This window comes from Poecilia reticulata, linkage group LG21, assembly GCF_000633615.1.
Source record: "Poecilia reticulata strain Guanapo linkage group LG21, Guppy_female_1.0+MT, whole genome shotgun sequence".
NCBI lineage: Eukaryota > Metazoa > Chordata > Actinopteri > Cyprinodontiformes > Poeciliidae > Poecilia > Poecilia reticulata.
Genome location: NC_024351.1, coordinates 4407012 through 4423610, shown reverse-complemented (window position 1 = coordinate 4423610; position 16599 = coordinate 4407012). Strand labels below are relative to the sequence as shown.

The 16599-nt window shown below is 38.5% G+C and overlaps 1 protein-coding gene across 3 annotated transcripts in view; it reads right to left on the bottom strand.

Moving 5' to 3' along the window:
- fam184ab (family with sequence similarity 184 member Ab) overlaps window positions 1–16599 on the bottom strand; it is a 135807-nt gene that overhangs the window by 69699 nt on the left and 49509 nt on the right. For all 3 annotated transcript variants that reach the window (XM_008397244.2, XM_008397243.2, XM_008397242.2), the window contains exons 2-6: window positions 8283–8402; window positions 6734–6892; window positions 5096–5335; window positions 4331–4414; window positions 3192–3443 (exon numbers count right to left, since the gene is read on the bottom strand). In XM_008397244.2, the coding sequence (XP_008395466.1) occupies window positions 3192–3443; window positions 4331–4414; window positions 5096–5335; window positions 6734–6892; window positions 8283–8402 (855 nt within the window). The remainder of the gene's footprint in view (window positions 1–3191; window positions 3444–4330; window positions 4415–5095; window positions 5336–6733; window positions 6893–8282; window positions 8403–16599) is intronic.

The following is a 16599-nucleotide window of genomic DNA, read 5'->3' as shown; positions in this document are numbered from 1 at the left end:
CCGAAGACAGCGACAGCAGCAATTTAGCACAGCGTCACTGTGTATTTCACTCTGGGGAAATTTTTAAATTTTTGGCAAGCACGTTCCCGCAGTAGCTTGTGAACAGTCAGCCATTAATTGCGTCTGTCTGAGTTACTCCGAGCGATCATTTGCTTGCATTTCTCTGAAGATTTGCCCACTTCATCATGAGCTGAAGGAGAAAGACAGAACACTGGAGCGGTAAGCTGGAAACAGGGAAAAGTTGGAGTTCAGTTGATGCCTGATGAGTTTTTTCTGCATTTATGCTTCTTGCATCTACACTGGCCTTCAAAATATCCATACAGCAAACTTTAATGGATTTTATTAGACGTTTACAGACCAACACAAAGTGGAGCATAGAAGTGAAGTGGAATGAAAATGACAGACGGTTTTCATTATTTTTACTGATAAAAACGTGAATGTAAGTTAATATTTAGCTTTTTTGTGGTTAGATGTCACTGAATCAGTGAATCTGTAGTTCAGGTTTAAGTTTATTGTCATTACAACAGAATAATACTTTCTCACGTGACGCCATTTCATTTATTGCTCAATAAAATAGGCTGAAGTTTGTGTTTGTAACGTGAAAACACGTGGAAAAGTAAAGGAACCTTGTATCTAAATGAAGGAATAAAATGCTCCTCATCCACATATTAAAACACTTAAACTGGAGGTTAAATATAAATCTATTATTTCCCAACCATGGACTCTTGGCTGTAACTGAAGGATGGAGAGATCTGCTCACAGACAGAGTCTTATTTAGAGATTATTCAGATATTAACCCACCAAACACTCAATGTGTGAAACAATCAGATTTGTTTCCATCAAGTAAAGTCAGTTTGAATCTTTCTGCTTTGTTGACTCTTCTTTATCTGGGTTACGGTTAATTGCGCTGATAATTAAATGAAACTAATAACCCGAGGCACACAGCAGTTTCTGCTGACCTTGATCTTATTCTTGGTAACTAAAAAAAGGGAGGACCTCTTACCGCCTTCTGTGTAATCAGACTTCAAACAAACCAGACCCACTTCACTGATTCCCCTGAAGTTCTTGTCAGCTTTGCTTTCAGTGGGGAATCCCCTCAAAAGACCTTAAAGACATCAAAACTCTGGAAGCAGGAGCAAATCCTCACCAAACAAACACGCAGCTGGTTCTTACACAATTTAATCTGATTGTGCTGAAAACATTTATCCACATTTACCTCGAAGGCATCAGAATGGAAACATATTGTCAGGTTGAAGTTGTTTGATTAAGTTGGAGAGAAAACACTGAGTGTGTTTTTTATTTGCTTCATAACCTTTTAAATTTTATAAAACCAACAATACGGTTTAAACTGTTAGTTGCTGTTATTAAATGCTGGGAACATTTATGCTAATATGCTAAGTTGCTAGTAGCAAAGCACTTTTTTTTTTATTAGCGCTTATGCTAACTTTAAAAATATTTTTAAAAATTAGCTTCCCCTAAATCCTAAAGCACTAATTTACTTTAAAATTAGACAAATTTACTAAATTAGTCTAGTTTAGTAAATTAGTAAAGCACCAAGTTAGTAATCACAAAACAATGCTTTACTAATTAGCACTAATTTAATGCCAATTGGTGCCAATTAATTAATAAATATTAATTAAATTAGCACTAAGAACTTGGTAAAGCACTAAGTTAGTAAATGCTTTAGTGCTTTACTAAGTAGTGCTTTAGTAAATTAGTATATAACTAATTCTTGTTTTAGAATTAAGGACTATTACAAATAAATAAAGTTCAAAGCTGTGTTGAAGTTTTGATTATCGACTGTCGAATTCAAACTCTTCAAATGCTCAGACTTTTACATTCATGCTCTTATTTTGAAGGGGGTGAAGACGCAGCAGTTCCAGTTCCTCTCTTTTTTCTTTCCACCAATAACTTTAATTCAAACAAGAAACAAAGAGGAGCAAATTAAACTGAGTAAAAAACAATATATAAATACATAAATGTATCAGAACATCAATAAATTCAGCACTTTAAAAACGTTTTGTTGTATTTACGGTTAATGTCAGTCTCATATGTAAATCTAACACCTTTCCACAATACTAAAAATAACTATTTTGTAAATGTTATTGCTAAATTTGTATTAATGTTTAACAGACTGGGAATACTTGAGGTACTGCTCTAGATTAGTTTATATGTAGTTTCCACTGAGCTGCTAGTTGAAGCACCAGCTGTTTTTTGTTCTCCTTTAGGCTCCAACATGCAGGGAAACGGCTGCCTTCAGCTGTAAAAGCTTCGAGTTAATAACTTTCTGTGCCTGCTGCTGCGTTGTTTGGACCAGAAACATTAACCTGTGGAAATAAAACTAACGGCCGCCTTGAATTCAAAACTGACAGATACTTAAACGCTCCTGGTGGGACGATTAGAGAGTGTCGGATAAATTAGAGCAGCCGACATGTTGCACCTGTTATAAGGTTACGGTTTCGTCCACAGAGTCTGGAGAAGTTTGAGTTTATTGTAGTTCAGTATTTGATCACGTATAGATCTGCAACTTATAGATTATCTTACTTTTGTTATAGAAGTTAGTTAAGGGTAAACAAGCCGTGTTACAAAGGATTCATGTTAAAATATTTGCCCATCCATCCATCTTCTTTACACCCTTGTCCCTCAGTGGGGTCAGGAGGGTTGCTGGTGCCTCTCCAGCTAATGTTCCAGGTGAGAGGCGGGGTCACCTGGACAGGTCGCCAGTCTGTCACAGGGCAACACAGAGACACACAAGACACACAACCATACACACACACACACACACTCACACCTAGGGGCAATTTGGAGAGGCCAATTAACCTGACAGTCATGTTTTTGGACTGAGAGAGGAAACTGGAGTACCTGGAGAAAACCCACCATGCACAGGGAGAACATGCAAATATTAGGAAATAAATAAATAATTTAATTAATTAATTAATTAATTAATTAATTAGGTCAGTCGGTCGGTCGGACGGACTGTAAATAAACATTCCTCCCGTCTCTTTCGCTTCGTATTTTCCATATTTGGAGGAAAACTCTCCTCCATTCTCAGACTTCCTGTCTGACTTGAAACCTTTCTGTAAGTCAAACCAAATTAAATCCTGGCACCAGCCCAACATCTGCCGGTCCATAAATGGCCACAGGAAGTGCAACCATAGAAACCGCCTCCATGTTGCGTCCGTCCCACTGACCTTGATGGAGCCCTCTGCCGTGCCGAGCGCCRCCTGCAGCTTGTGGGACTTCTCGCGGTTTTCCCGAGCCTCGTCCGTCACGCGGGTCAGCTCGGCCCGCAGCTTCCCCAGCGTTTTCTGGAGCGCCGCCTCCTGCGCCTGGAACTCCCGCCGCAGCTCGGCCTCGGTCCGCTTCCACGCCAGCAGGTTGTCGGCCGTCAGCTGCTGGGTTCGCTTCATGGCCTCCAGCTCGCGCTCGTAAAACGCTTGAGCCTGGAGAACAAAGCGGAAAACAGAGCCAGACGTAAAACTCCCGCAAACACGGGAAAACTACCAAGTATTTCTGGTTTAGTTTCTAGTGAAAATATCTTAGTGCACTTAAAGGTGGACAAAACTAACTCGGTAAGATATATAAGCTTGTTTTAAGTCAATCACTCCTTAATTTTGATGAGAGAATATTTATTCCATTGGCAGATTTTTTCACTTAAAACATGCGAAAATTGAAAATTGACTTGTTATAATATTTAACTGAAATAATATGTCATTACAATTAATACTTTTTCATCAATATTAAGAAATTATTGACTTGATTCTATTTTTGAGCCTCGTAAAATCAAATTCTGTAGAGAGTCACTTAATCCTTCTGCCAGTAATAAAAGAAAGCGCCTCTGTATCTTTGACTAGGACGCACCATTTAAATCTAAACAAGTTTTTACTAAGCGTTTATCTGGTGTGCATCATCACTGCCAGTCACATTAGCTCGGCGTGGAGTGCTTTTGTAGTAAAATACTCGTTAAAAAAGTAAATATTTTCCGTCATTGCTTGCCAGGTAAAGCAATAAAAACTCACTAGCAGCTCATTCTTACCGTCTGTTAGTCATCTGATTTTATGGACCAAGTTTAGGCCTTTAAACTCGTATTTACTTTGGTCAATAAAGCACAAAGCTACTAAATTTAGAGCATAATGAACCTACAGGAGAGTAAGCTGAACTCAGTTTACAAATGTTCTATAAATTAACCCAAATAAAAGTACATTGAGTCTAGTATGAAGCAGCTCCAGTCAGATTAATTATGGCTCCGTGTTGAGATTAACCCCATGAATCACTGTTATTAGTTGGCAGGGGGAAAAACTCGATGTGTTGGACTCGATGCTGGCCGTACCTTGCTGAGTTTGGCTTCATATTCGTCCACCAGCCTCTTCTTGTCCTGTTTGAGCTCCTCCACCCGCTCAGCCAGAGACTCCACCTGCAGCACAGCGACACTCATTAACCGTTTCTGCCATCTGAACTGTAAACCTAAAGCTCTAACAGTGGATTTTACTTGGGGAAACATCATAATTTCCAATGGAACAAGGACTTTTTCATCCAGATTGAGGAGCTATTGACCTAAAACAAGTCTGACTGCAGAGTTACTGGGAAGTTTGTCTGTTTGAAATAAAACAAAAATAAGAAATTTGACTTGAAACTGAACCAAAAATACTTGGTAAGATTTTGTGTTTCTGTACAATTTTTGAGGTAATTACACTGCAAAAACACAAAATCTTACCTGGTATTTTTGATCTGGTGTCTGGTGAAAATTTAAGTTCAGAAAATACTTAATCCATTGGCAGATTATTTTATATATAGCAAGACATTTTCCAATGTTATGAGTGAAATAATCTGCCAATGGAACTAGTACTTTTTTTTATTATGGAGTTAAAAAAAACTCCCATTTCTTGCTGAAATGTTGCTTGTAAGTTAATTTTGTTTCACTTCAATGAACCAAGATATTTGCACTAGATACTGAACCAAAAATACTTGGTAAGATTTTGTGTTTTTGCAGCGGATGAGTTTTTCCGCATCACAAACTTCCAGTTTAACGGGGAACCTGCAGCACACCGAGGCCAGCAGCTTGAGCCGTTTCTCAGAAGTCAGCGGCGCCTCGTACCTCGGCTTTGTGCAGCTGCCCCAGTTTCTCCTGGTCTTTGCTGTAGTTTGCATTCTGGCTCTGGTGGCTGCGGAGGAGCTCCTGGATCTCCTGCCTGTGCTGAGCCTTGAGCTCCTCCAGAGCCGCTTTCTTCTCCTGCTCAAACTGAGCCTGGGCCTGGCTGAACGTCCGCAGCTTCTCCTCAAAGGACCGTCTCATCTCCTCCACCTCCCTCGACATGGACACCACACGCTGCGTGTGCTGCCAAGAGAGACGGAAAATGAAAGGCTGCGTCAAAGGAAGGGGGGATTGATTTATGGGTTTCTGGGTTGCAGAGCGAGCCAGTGAGTCTTTAAAAAGGTCCACGCCAGGCGGTGATGCGCTGGATTGGGGGATTCTGATCCGACTGCCAAACCTTTCGGCTCGAAATGAGCACAAGACAATCTAAACTCGTCTAAACATTAAACTCCTTCAGCTTTTTAACATCCAAATAACACAAATGTCTAAACTCACTGATCTAAAGTAGCTATAATAATTATATTTACATTTTATTTTCTCTTCATTGCAGCATTTTATTTGACTAAAGACGCAGATAGCATAATCATTAACTTCCACTAATTAAATAAGAAGATATTTGTCTTTGAAAAGACATGCAGGCATGATATGCCAGAAGGAGTAACTATTTAGCAAATCAAGGAGCTGCAATCTACGGTGGCCTAGACGGGCAAAAAAAAAAAAAAAAAAGCTAACGCTGCAAAAAAAGCCACAACAGATGTTGGTTGTTTTGCTAAAAGGAAGCTATGCTAGCAAATTTTGCATGAGTTTCATTTTAGCTGAAATTCAGGTTCTGAACTTTGTTTTAGCATAAATCCCATTTTAGCAACAAAAAACAAACAAAAAATGTTTTTTTAAGAATAACTTAAAATTTTTTTTTGTTTTGGCCGCAATTTAGTTTTAGTATAAAACTAAATTAGTTTTAGTATAAAACTAAATTAGTGCTTTGCCAAACATTTTGCTGTAGCACCATAACCTGCATTCATAGGTTCTGTTGTAGCTTCAGTTTTACAAAAAATGCCATTTTAGCATAAACTTGGTTTCATCCAAACTGTTGTGCCTCGTTCAGCACAGATTAATGTGAGTTCATCTAAACCAGTTTATTCTGCTCCACTTCACAGTCCTGGACTACTCAGAGTTCATCTGACACATGAAATCCCCATGAAACACATTAAAGTTTGTTGTTGTCAAGTGACGGAATGAGAGAACATGTGAAAAATCATATGGTTACAAAAAGATTTGACCAAAATCCAACTTCTCTTTTAGTGAAGAAATGTTTGGCAAACAAATTCTTTCCATCAGTTTTCCAAGATATTAGATCAACAAAAGGCTGTATTTGGTTAAAAAATACCTTTATCAATGTTAGCTTAGCTATTACTGACCAGTCGAAGCAAAACGATGCCGGGCATCAAACCATGATTTGTAATGACAACAGAACACGTCTGCGTGGATCCCTGCTGTCGACAGCAACAACAACTCGCTGCAGCCTCTCAGCTTGACCGGGAGGCTGACGTGACACTGATTACTGCAGCTGTGCCCGCAGGACCCCGGCGGACACAGCAGCTTCCTGACAGCAGGCAGAGGGCTGCACACGCGCGCGCTAACCTGGGCCTCGGTGCAGAGCTGCATGTCCTCCACCCGCTGACGGTAGCTCTCGAACTCGGCCAGCGCCTGCCTCTTCATCCTCTCGTGCAGCTCCATGGACTCCTCCAGAGACTGGATCCTCTTCTTCAGGTCCATCTCATCGCTGATTTTACTCTTGAACTGCAACAAACAGGAAACGCTCAGGAAGCCTAATAATCGATCAATGAATTAAAATGAGCTCCATAATTTCCATTCTGACTATTTATACTTTTGAAGGGGAATTTCACTTACAAACAAAATATATAAAATCTTAATTTAAAAAAGTAACTGAAATATTTTTTATTTGAATCTTTTAATATATTTCTGATGTTGTATAAAAAAGGCTTAAATGATTAAATCAAAAATCTGCAGAATGTGACAATTTCTTGTCAGATTAATCGATTAATTGTCAGAATAATCAATGGATTAATAGATTATTGGAATAATCGTTAGTTGCAGCTCTATTAAGTGTAATTCCAACTCTTGGGTTCCAGCCTATTGGATTATTCTCATAGTTTTTTTGTTGCATATCAGTGATAATCAAGAGATTTTATTAGATATTTTGTTTTATATTTTTTTGAAGCGAGCCATATTTCTCCCATGATCAGTGAAAAACACATTTCTCCCAAGCATAAGATCTTTTTCAATCCATTCACAGGCAGAAACCCCTGAAAGACGAATATTCTGCCGATAAAATATTGATGATTTCATTCTGAGAGCCGGCGGTGAGATCCTGGCTAATCTGATAATACTTTACAGTGGTGAGTCTCTGTAACGGCGCTTTGAGGTGATGAAATCCTGTGTTTGATCTGGAGTTAAAAAGGAGGGAAAGACGACCTCGCAGGTGCAAAAAGGTACAAAGTTTCGCTCCTAAAGTCACGTTTTCATGGAGAAAATGAAAAAAATGAAGCATTTTCTGACAGAGGAGAGGAAGATGATTACCAGCTGTTGATGCCTGACGGGGCTTGTATGGCTTTAGAACCATAAATTCAAACTTTTGCACATAATGTTTACATAAAACGCCCAAAATTAGCACAACATTCATGTAATTACATATGAGATCAACACTCTGAGTCTAAATCTTTTATCTTCATTTTGCAGGAGTTCTTGCATCAAACCCTCTGATAAAGGAGTCAAGCTGTAGTTCAAATGTTCACTAAACATTTACAATGAAAACACTGTAAAAAGGCATTTCTGGTCTAGTTTCTAGTTCATTTGAAATGAGAAAAAACTCATGTACAATTTATTTTTCAGCGAGATACAAGAGCTTGTTTTAAGTGAATAATTCCTCAATATTGCTAAATAAATTTCTAGTTCATCTGTCAGATATAATTAAAATAATCTGCCAGTGGAACCAATATTTTTTCATCAAAAATAAGGAATTATTCACTTAAAACAAGCTTATATATTTTGTTGGAAAATAACTTCTAAGTCAGTTTTGCCTTATTTCAAGTGTGAAATACATTTGCACTAGAAAATAGAGAGAAATGACTTGTTGGTTTTAGTTTTTGCAGTGTGAGTGAAGATTCACCTGCAGGATCTTCTCTCTGGTCTCAGACAGGATCTGCTGCACCTCCTCTTCGTGCGCCTCCTTCAGCGTGGCGATGGCCGCCTCGTGTTCGTCGTTTTTCGTGTTCAGTGCATAGATAACCTGCAGCATGGAGGACAGACACGCATTAGGTCAGGGGTGTCCAAAGCGTGGTCCGGGGACCGCTCGCGGCCGTTAGGCTGCAGTCCAAGAATAACCCTAATTTGTTTGTTAAACTTTTTATTTTAAATCTGGGTAAAATTATTTCTGCTATGGCTTTCTGGCAAGAGAAAGTAGAATCACGTCTATCCAGAGACTTTGCTGCACCCAAATCAGCTTTTATTTTATTTATTAAACTCAGCTAACCCTCTCAAGCTTGCTATGAAAAATCCTGTTTTGTAACTTAACTAGATGCTTTTGTTATAAGATAGAAAATGTGAAAAAGTTGAGTGTTGAGTCCAAGATTTAAAAAAAAAAAGATATCCGGCTACTTCATTTGTTTTATCTGAGTTTTTTTGGCCCACATGACAAAAAGTTTGGCCACCTCTGCATTAGATGCTGAACATGATCCCCATCAGGATTTAATGCAGTGTTAACACTCGACTGTGCGACTCGTTGCATATATGCTGCTGAATATTTAATGCAGACTTGAGCAGCAGAACATCGTTTTCAGGATGAAGTGTAACTGGATAAAAGCGAAGCCGTTACAACGATTTCAGTTTACAAGACAGAAAAGCTTTGCATTTATTCATGAGGAGCAGCTGGAGTATCGGAAATGTGCAGAAACGATCAAAAAGTCGATTCAGCTTGAATATTTAAAAACAAACAAACGAAAAAACGTTGCTCTTTTCTTCTTCTGTTCGACTATTACAGATGATCAATCTCCGTTTTTGTTTCCATCAGAAAGTCATGATTCGCACCTATAGACTCCAAAGAATATAGAATAAAAACATGAAATCAGATCTTCCAAATCAAACGAGTGGGTTAAGTAGCCGGAGCACGAGGCCTGTAAAGCTTCTGCATCACAAATAAGCAGATTCAGGATGTAAATGAGCCTCCATGATCCCGCTATCAGCTCAGCGACGCCCCGTGGTCATGAATTAGAAATGGGCTGCTGCTGCGCATCACCGGGGTTAAAAATAACACAAGCAAGCCGCTGTGCGCACGGGACCGACCTCTGACCCTTAAATCCCATCCCCAAAATACAGGCGGCCGTCCGGAGAGCCGTAATCTGACAGCGCGGTAATCCCCCGACTCACGGGCACAAAGAGCGGGACGGGAATGAGGCTTCACATGAAAGAGCAGAGACACATTTCTGTTTCTGAGAAACAGAAAACTGTGATGCTGCTGGAGGAGAAGCAGGTCAATAATTCAGGACACTGAGCCGCACAAAGCTGCTGAAGATACTCAGAGATTACAGACCATGGGTCAGAATCAGAATACACTCCATTGATCCACAATTTGTGATAGCTAATGTCGTTTTTGGGTCGAAAATAATAAGTTCTAGCATTTATGTTAAATACCTGAAATCATTTCTGCATTATTCTGAGATGCATGAGAACATGGGAGAAGCCATGATACAGGGATTAACCAATCACCGCTCAGTCACACCTCCATCTATGAGACTCTGAAAACCTTTGCTCTTTATTTACCAAAGTTATGGGGGGACCAAATATTTAATCTGTTTGAAATAATAATAATAATAATAATCTGTTTCCCCTCCATAACATGGGAACTAATTCATTTACCAGCAAGTATTTAACTATGCTTATTCCTCCCATAATGGACAACAAATCCTATAGATTTGGGAACATTTGCTCTTTATTTGCCAAAGTTACCTGGTCTGTAATCTCTGAAATATTTGGTTCCCTCCCTGTAACATGGGAACTAATTATGAGTTTTCAAAAACTCTGCAATTGTATTCATTCCTCTCACCGTGGACAACAAGTCCTGTAGATTTGGGAACATTTGATCTTTAATGGAATCAGTTCCCATGTTATTGAGTGGGAACAGATTCTTTCAGGCAGCTGAAATATTTGGTTCCCCCCCAGTAACTCTGACAAAGACCAAATGTTCCCAAATCTGCAGGATTTGTCATCCATTGTGAGAGGAATACATATAGTTAAAGACTTGCTGGTAAATTAATTAGTTCCCATGTTATGGAGGGGGAACAGATTATTTCCAACACAAACTATTTCCAACAAAACCGGCGCTCTGAAATGTATTGGTTCAAAAGAGATCATTTCTGGTCTCCCAAGCCTACATGACAAAGAAAGAAGAAAGAAAAGAGCAGAAGAAAAACAGTGTAGAGAGGAGAAGGAGACGATCACATCCACATCCGCAGCTTCTAATACGAAGAAAAGAAAAGAAGCAGTTGTGTTTCTTAAATAAGTGTTTGTTTTTTCTGTTTTCGCTGAGCCGCAAACTGCTGACTCATCATAAACAACAACTTGTCTTCCTCCTCTGATGCAGATGACCTGTGAATTCAACTGTGACCATTCGGTCTTGTTTTTATCTGTCGCACGTTGTAATTTAACATTATAGCACTAAACAGCAGCTATGTGTGTTCATATATTCATGTAGACGATTCAGTTTAAAAACTTCATCCTCAGTCCCCCTTCAGGTTGATGCCATTTACAGCAGAGAGTCACATTTAAACGAGTAAATTGCTGATGCTCGTGTGAACTCTATAAACTGTTAAACTGCTTTAAAATTAAAACAAACTTTGGCACTTTCCTGATTTATTTATTGCTTTGGATGTTTTCAAAACTCTATTCTGTGTCCTGCTCACATAATGCGTGAACTCTGAGCCACAGGAGCCGCTAAAACTTGCAGGTCTGCAACTTTTTCTTTCTTTAATTTCAAATGCGTTACAGGAACGGCAAATTACAGACAAATTATGCATTTACTTGTATAACCTTTTGAAAAATGTACTTCTATGAGCAGTTTTACTAAACTTTTTACTAGAGAAAAATATTTGGATACTTTACCCAGTGAGAGGCGCGTCACTGAATGAAGAATTTACATCAAAGTGAGACTTCTTGTTTATACAAAAGCTTTGTTTTTTTATGTTTTCTACAAAAGATCCAAAAATATAATATACCATCAATGGAAACTCAGCTTTTATTTGCATGATTCAGAATTTTTCTCCTTTTCTACTGGATGCTGAAAGTCGTAACAAGCCCTTTTCAGACTTAACTGATTTTATTTGTTGTTTTGGTTATTTATTTAAAACGTCTTCCAGACAGGTATTATATGTTCATTTATAGTTTGTTGATCTTTGAGAATGGGTTCTTGAATTACTATGTCATTACCAGTATGTTGGTTAAAAATGGTCTCAAAACAACATCATTGTTTATCATAATAAATACATAAATAGCTTTATCTTAGTTTAAGTGTACTAAAACATTTCCACTAGAAAATAGACCAAATATACTTGGTAAAATGTAATGTTTTTGCAGTGTACTCATGGGACGTGCTCAGTTTGAGCTTTTCCTTGACTGAATCTGGTTAAAAAATAATGCTGCACATTCTAATTATGAGCAGTTAAAACATGGAGCCAACATTTCAGTCAGCAAACAGAAGGTCGGCACTCAAATCCAGCGCAAAGTGAAGCCTTTCCTGCTGAAAATAGAAGCTTTTAAAAAGGCAGAAACACGTTTCTTTGCCTTTCCTGTCAGTTCAACTCAACAGTATATAAAAAAGGTTCAAATTCACAGCCTGTGCTTTTATTTGGAGCTTTGTGTTCGTAAATGAGCAATGAATTGCCCGAGATCAGAGACAAACAGTGACTGAGAATATTTGGTTTGCAGTAAAATAAGGCATCTTTTCCTCGGAGCGGCTGAATTATTCAGACTCTCATCAGCTTAAGACGAAGAAGCTCTTAGAGGAGCTAAAAATCTCCGTCACGAGACACTTCTGCAGATGAAACGCACTAATCAGAATGCTGCAGAGGAACAGACACACACACACACAGCACCAGCACAGGCTGCCAAGATCCTGGTGAACCAGTGAACCCGGGTCCAAACGCATCAGTGTGATTGGCCTGACTAATGGCCACCAGGCGGCAGAAACCCTTGTGGAATAAAGTGTGTGTTGGAGAGATAAAGTCTGTTTTTTCTGGCTCTGCCACCCAAAAAAAACACCAGTAGTTCATTTAAAAAAATCGAGGTAAATTTTGCCAGTTTAATTCCCACATTCAAGGACACACTCTGCTTTTGGGAGTGTGTGAGCACGACTCAGAGCGCCAGCAGGGAGCCTCTCAGGCTGGTTTTTCAGTCGCCTTCGCTCTGATTAAGACGACACGCGGCTTTAAAAAACGTCCTGCTTTGAGGTCGAATTTAACTCCATGTCAAGGCATTTTATGGTAACCCTGAAGGGACACGCCGAGTCAAACGCAGTTTGATGAGCGGACATTTTTAAAACTGATGCTAAGAGTAAATTAAATTAAGTAGACTTTGGAGATTATATTTGCCTGGGACAAACTTATTTCTTATTTAGTTTTAGGACCATTGTACGTGAAAGAAAAACAATAATTGTGCACAGAGGAATAAATTTCTGCTAAAAAAAAAAAAAAAATCCTGTGAAACTTCTAGATTTACAATAAAAAGATTTTAAATTCTCCATCACAAAAAAGTTACATTGTGAGAATTTTTTATTTTTTTTATGATTAAGGCCATTTCATAGCACAATCAAGTAACTATGTTACATTCAGTTGTTATAAAAATTATACATGCATCAAATATGACTTCAAAGACATTTGACTTCGGACTCTATGGTCTCAAAATTGGGCCTCTGTCTCTTTAAGAAACTGTTCTTTCTGAAACTCCACCTCCAGGAAGTCATCACAACATGGCTCCTTTATTAACCCTTTATCAACGTTTTTACCGTCGCTTCTCTGAGAGGTAGCTCCTATTATGGGCTCAGCAGTTCCACCAGGTGTTTGCTAATTGCTGCTGGCTAGTCTGAAGGAGCTAAGTGGAGGAGGGCTGCTCTGGGAGGCAGAAGCTCAGAAACTGCAGCTCTGAGGAGGAGCTGTGTCTCGAAGGCGGGGTTAGGTTCACCCAGGCATTTTGCACAGTTGAATGGTTGCCATGGAGATTAAATAATTTCTCAAACATGCATGAAACAATCAGGGCAACACTCCAGGTTTGCTTTCATGAGGGAATAACATCCATCCATCCATTTTCTTGCACCCTTTTTCCCTCAGTGGGGTCAGGAGGTGCTGGTGCCCATCTCCAGCCAACGTTTCGGGCGAGAGGCGGGGTACACCCTGGACAGGTCGCCAGTCTGTCGCAGGGCAACACAGAGACACACAACCATGCACACACACACTCACACCTAGGGGCAATTTGGAGAGGCCAATTAACCTGACAGTCATGTTTTTGGACTGTGGGAGGAAACCGGAGTACCTGGAGAAAACCCACGCACGCACAGGGAGAACATGCAAACTCCATGCAGAAAGACCCCAGGCCGGGAATCGAACCCAGAACCTTCTTGCTGCAAGGCAACAGCTCTACCAACTGTGCCATTGTGCAGCCTTGGAATAACATTATGAAGCTAAAAAAAAAGAAGTATATTTTACATTACACTGTCCTTTTATAGATTTAAATTTAAAAAAAATATAAACTGGGATGCTCTCTGACATTGAAAAGCCAGAAGTTTGTAAGAAAAAAGAAGTCTGAGGCCACATAGGTGGTAAAGCAGGGGATGGAGTGTCTAGCAGTGAGTCAGAAAGGAGCTGGAAATGAAACCATAATAAACAAACAACAATGATCCTAATGAGACGAGAGCAGTCCATGTGAGGAGGACTGCTTACTGTTTGTGGTTCCATCACTGAAAGCCTTGCTCTTTGGTAGCTGCATGAATTCAGCTTTGAGAAGCTGGAAACAGAATTAAAAAAGTCCAGGTCAGTTTGAATATCATGTCCTCATTACAACAGGAGCTACAAATCAGGAGGTACCGTCCTGCCCCCCAGTGCAGCTTATTACATTTATTTATTATTTACATTGGCTAAAATGTTCTGCAGTTCAACAGCTTTGGTCTGTTCTGTCTTCTACTGAAACGATTAATCGGATTAATCAATTATTGAAACAATAATACACAAATTTAGTAATTGATTAATTGTAAACTAGAGTATACAGACTCAAAAAAGAATTTGTTGAAAGAATTACACACTAAAACCAAAATTAAACCAAAACTGTTCATTTAAAAAAAAATTCTTATTTTACCGAACAAAAAAAAAAAAACACTGCCTGCAAATACAAACTCAAAATTTCACCTGAATAAAATTCTGTAAAAAAATAAAATAAAAATAAGCATCGTGTCCAGTTATTAATCAGTTCAACATATTACACTGTACTGTTAAGTCGATTAGTAAGTGCTGAGCTTTTAACATGTTGATGTTAGAATTATTTTATACAAATGACAAGTGTCCACTAAAGGAATGCCGTTATTGAATTTTAAGCCGTAAAATGTTTATTTTCTTCGTTAAAAACTAATTTAATTACTTGTTTATTAGCATCTTTTAATGTATTTTTAATACTGTATGAAAAAGGATAACGTTAAATAAAAAAATCTACAGAATGTGGCAATTATTTTATACAATTAATCGATTAGTAAAATAATCGTTAGTTGCAGCTCTAGTTCAGTCTCAAATTGGATCTGAAACTGCGACGCTGAAAGAATCCAGGGACGGTTTGCATTTTCCTAAAGAGCTTTAAATAATCACTGGTAAGAGAACGAGTGAGACAAAGTCGCTCACGACGGAGATCTTTTCTCTTCTCCGCCGATCGATAACTTCGTGTTCAAGCAGTGGTTTGCTTAAATGACAGAAGGCAGCAGATCAATAAGGTGACAGAAAAATGCAGCACACCGTGTGTGTGTGTGTGTGTGTGTGTGTGTGTGTGTGTGTGTGTGTGTGTGTGTGTGTGTGTGTGTGGAAACACTGGAGACTTCTGCAGCCAGTCACTGGGACAGCAGGGGGGGAAAAAACAGAAATTTGAAGCTCTTACTTCATGTTTTTTTTTTTCTTTTTTACAATATTTGAAATGGAATAAATATGGATACATTCCCAGAAATATGAGAGTTTGGGGAAGAAAACTGAAAAAATCTAAGTGAAAAAAACCCCTAAATACTAAAGAAAGTTTTCTAAATGAAAATAAAGCAGCTTTCATCTGAACAATAGAAGTAAAGCCATGACTTTTTAATTATGTTCTGCTGTAATCAAAGACAGAGATGCTCTTTTAAGTTCCCCTCAGTCGAATCCAAAAGTCAATCTAAATTAGTTGAAAAGGCTCCATTAAGATTCTGCATCTGGATAAATATTCCAAGAACCAGAGAAGATTTATTGTAACACAAAAGATAAAAAGCCAAGTTTCAGATTCTGATTAAGCCTGTCACAATAAGAAAATAATCAGTTAATCACATGATAAATTACAATTTGATCTTTTGCATTCTGATGATTAATATTTTTTGAAGGGCAATTTAGTTTGCAGACACATCATAATTTTATTTATGGTTGCAGCTGTAAGCGGTTTTTATTTCTGTTTTATTTATTGTTTTGGATTTTTGACCGTTCTTTACAAATATTAAAGTTTACTGATCTTTTACAGGGTAAATTTGCGTTTTAACTTTATATTTGGGTCCGTCTGATGACGTAATTTTTAAATATTAAATGATTGATCATTTGATCCGTTACGTTTTATCAAATACTTTTTTACTCTTGAGTAATGTCTTGGACGGCTAGTTTTCACTTTTACTTGAGTACTTTTTGGGCACCTTGTCCTTTTTAGGATGTTTTACACTTTGACGTTGTTTTGACGCCTGCGATTCAATATATTGTGCGGCTCTAATAAAAAATTGAAGCAAACTGTGGCGGACATCGACCTCAAGAGTGTTCACTTTTTGTTCTGCTGGCTTTACAAATGTTCAAAGAGATCCAAATCATCAAAAAATGAAAAGATGCAGCTCCTCTTGAAACTTATCAAAGGATTAAATGAATAGAAACGGTTGGCCGCCTCTTGTTACCTTTCCAACAGTCAGCTCCACACACAGACACACACTCCTACAAAGTCTATATCATCAGGTCAGCTAATGAGACTTTGATGATAATGATGATGTGTAATGACCATCATTTCTCCACCTTAATGCTAGCCTGCAGCCATTTCTCACCTCATGGAAAAGGAGTTTAGTCTTCACAGTGCAGAGGGTTGGCACAAAAACTGAGGACTGAACATACAAAAAATTATTACATTTCTTGTATCTAGGGCTAAAACAATTAATGGGATTACTGATGATTAATCGGCTATTGAAATAATCG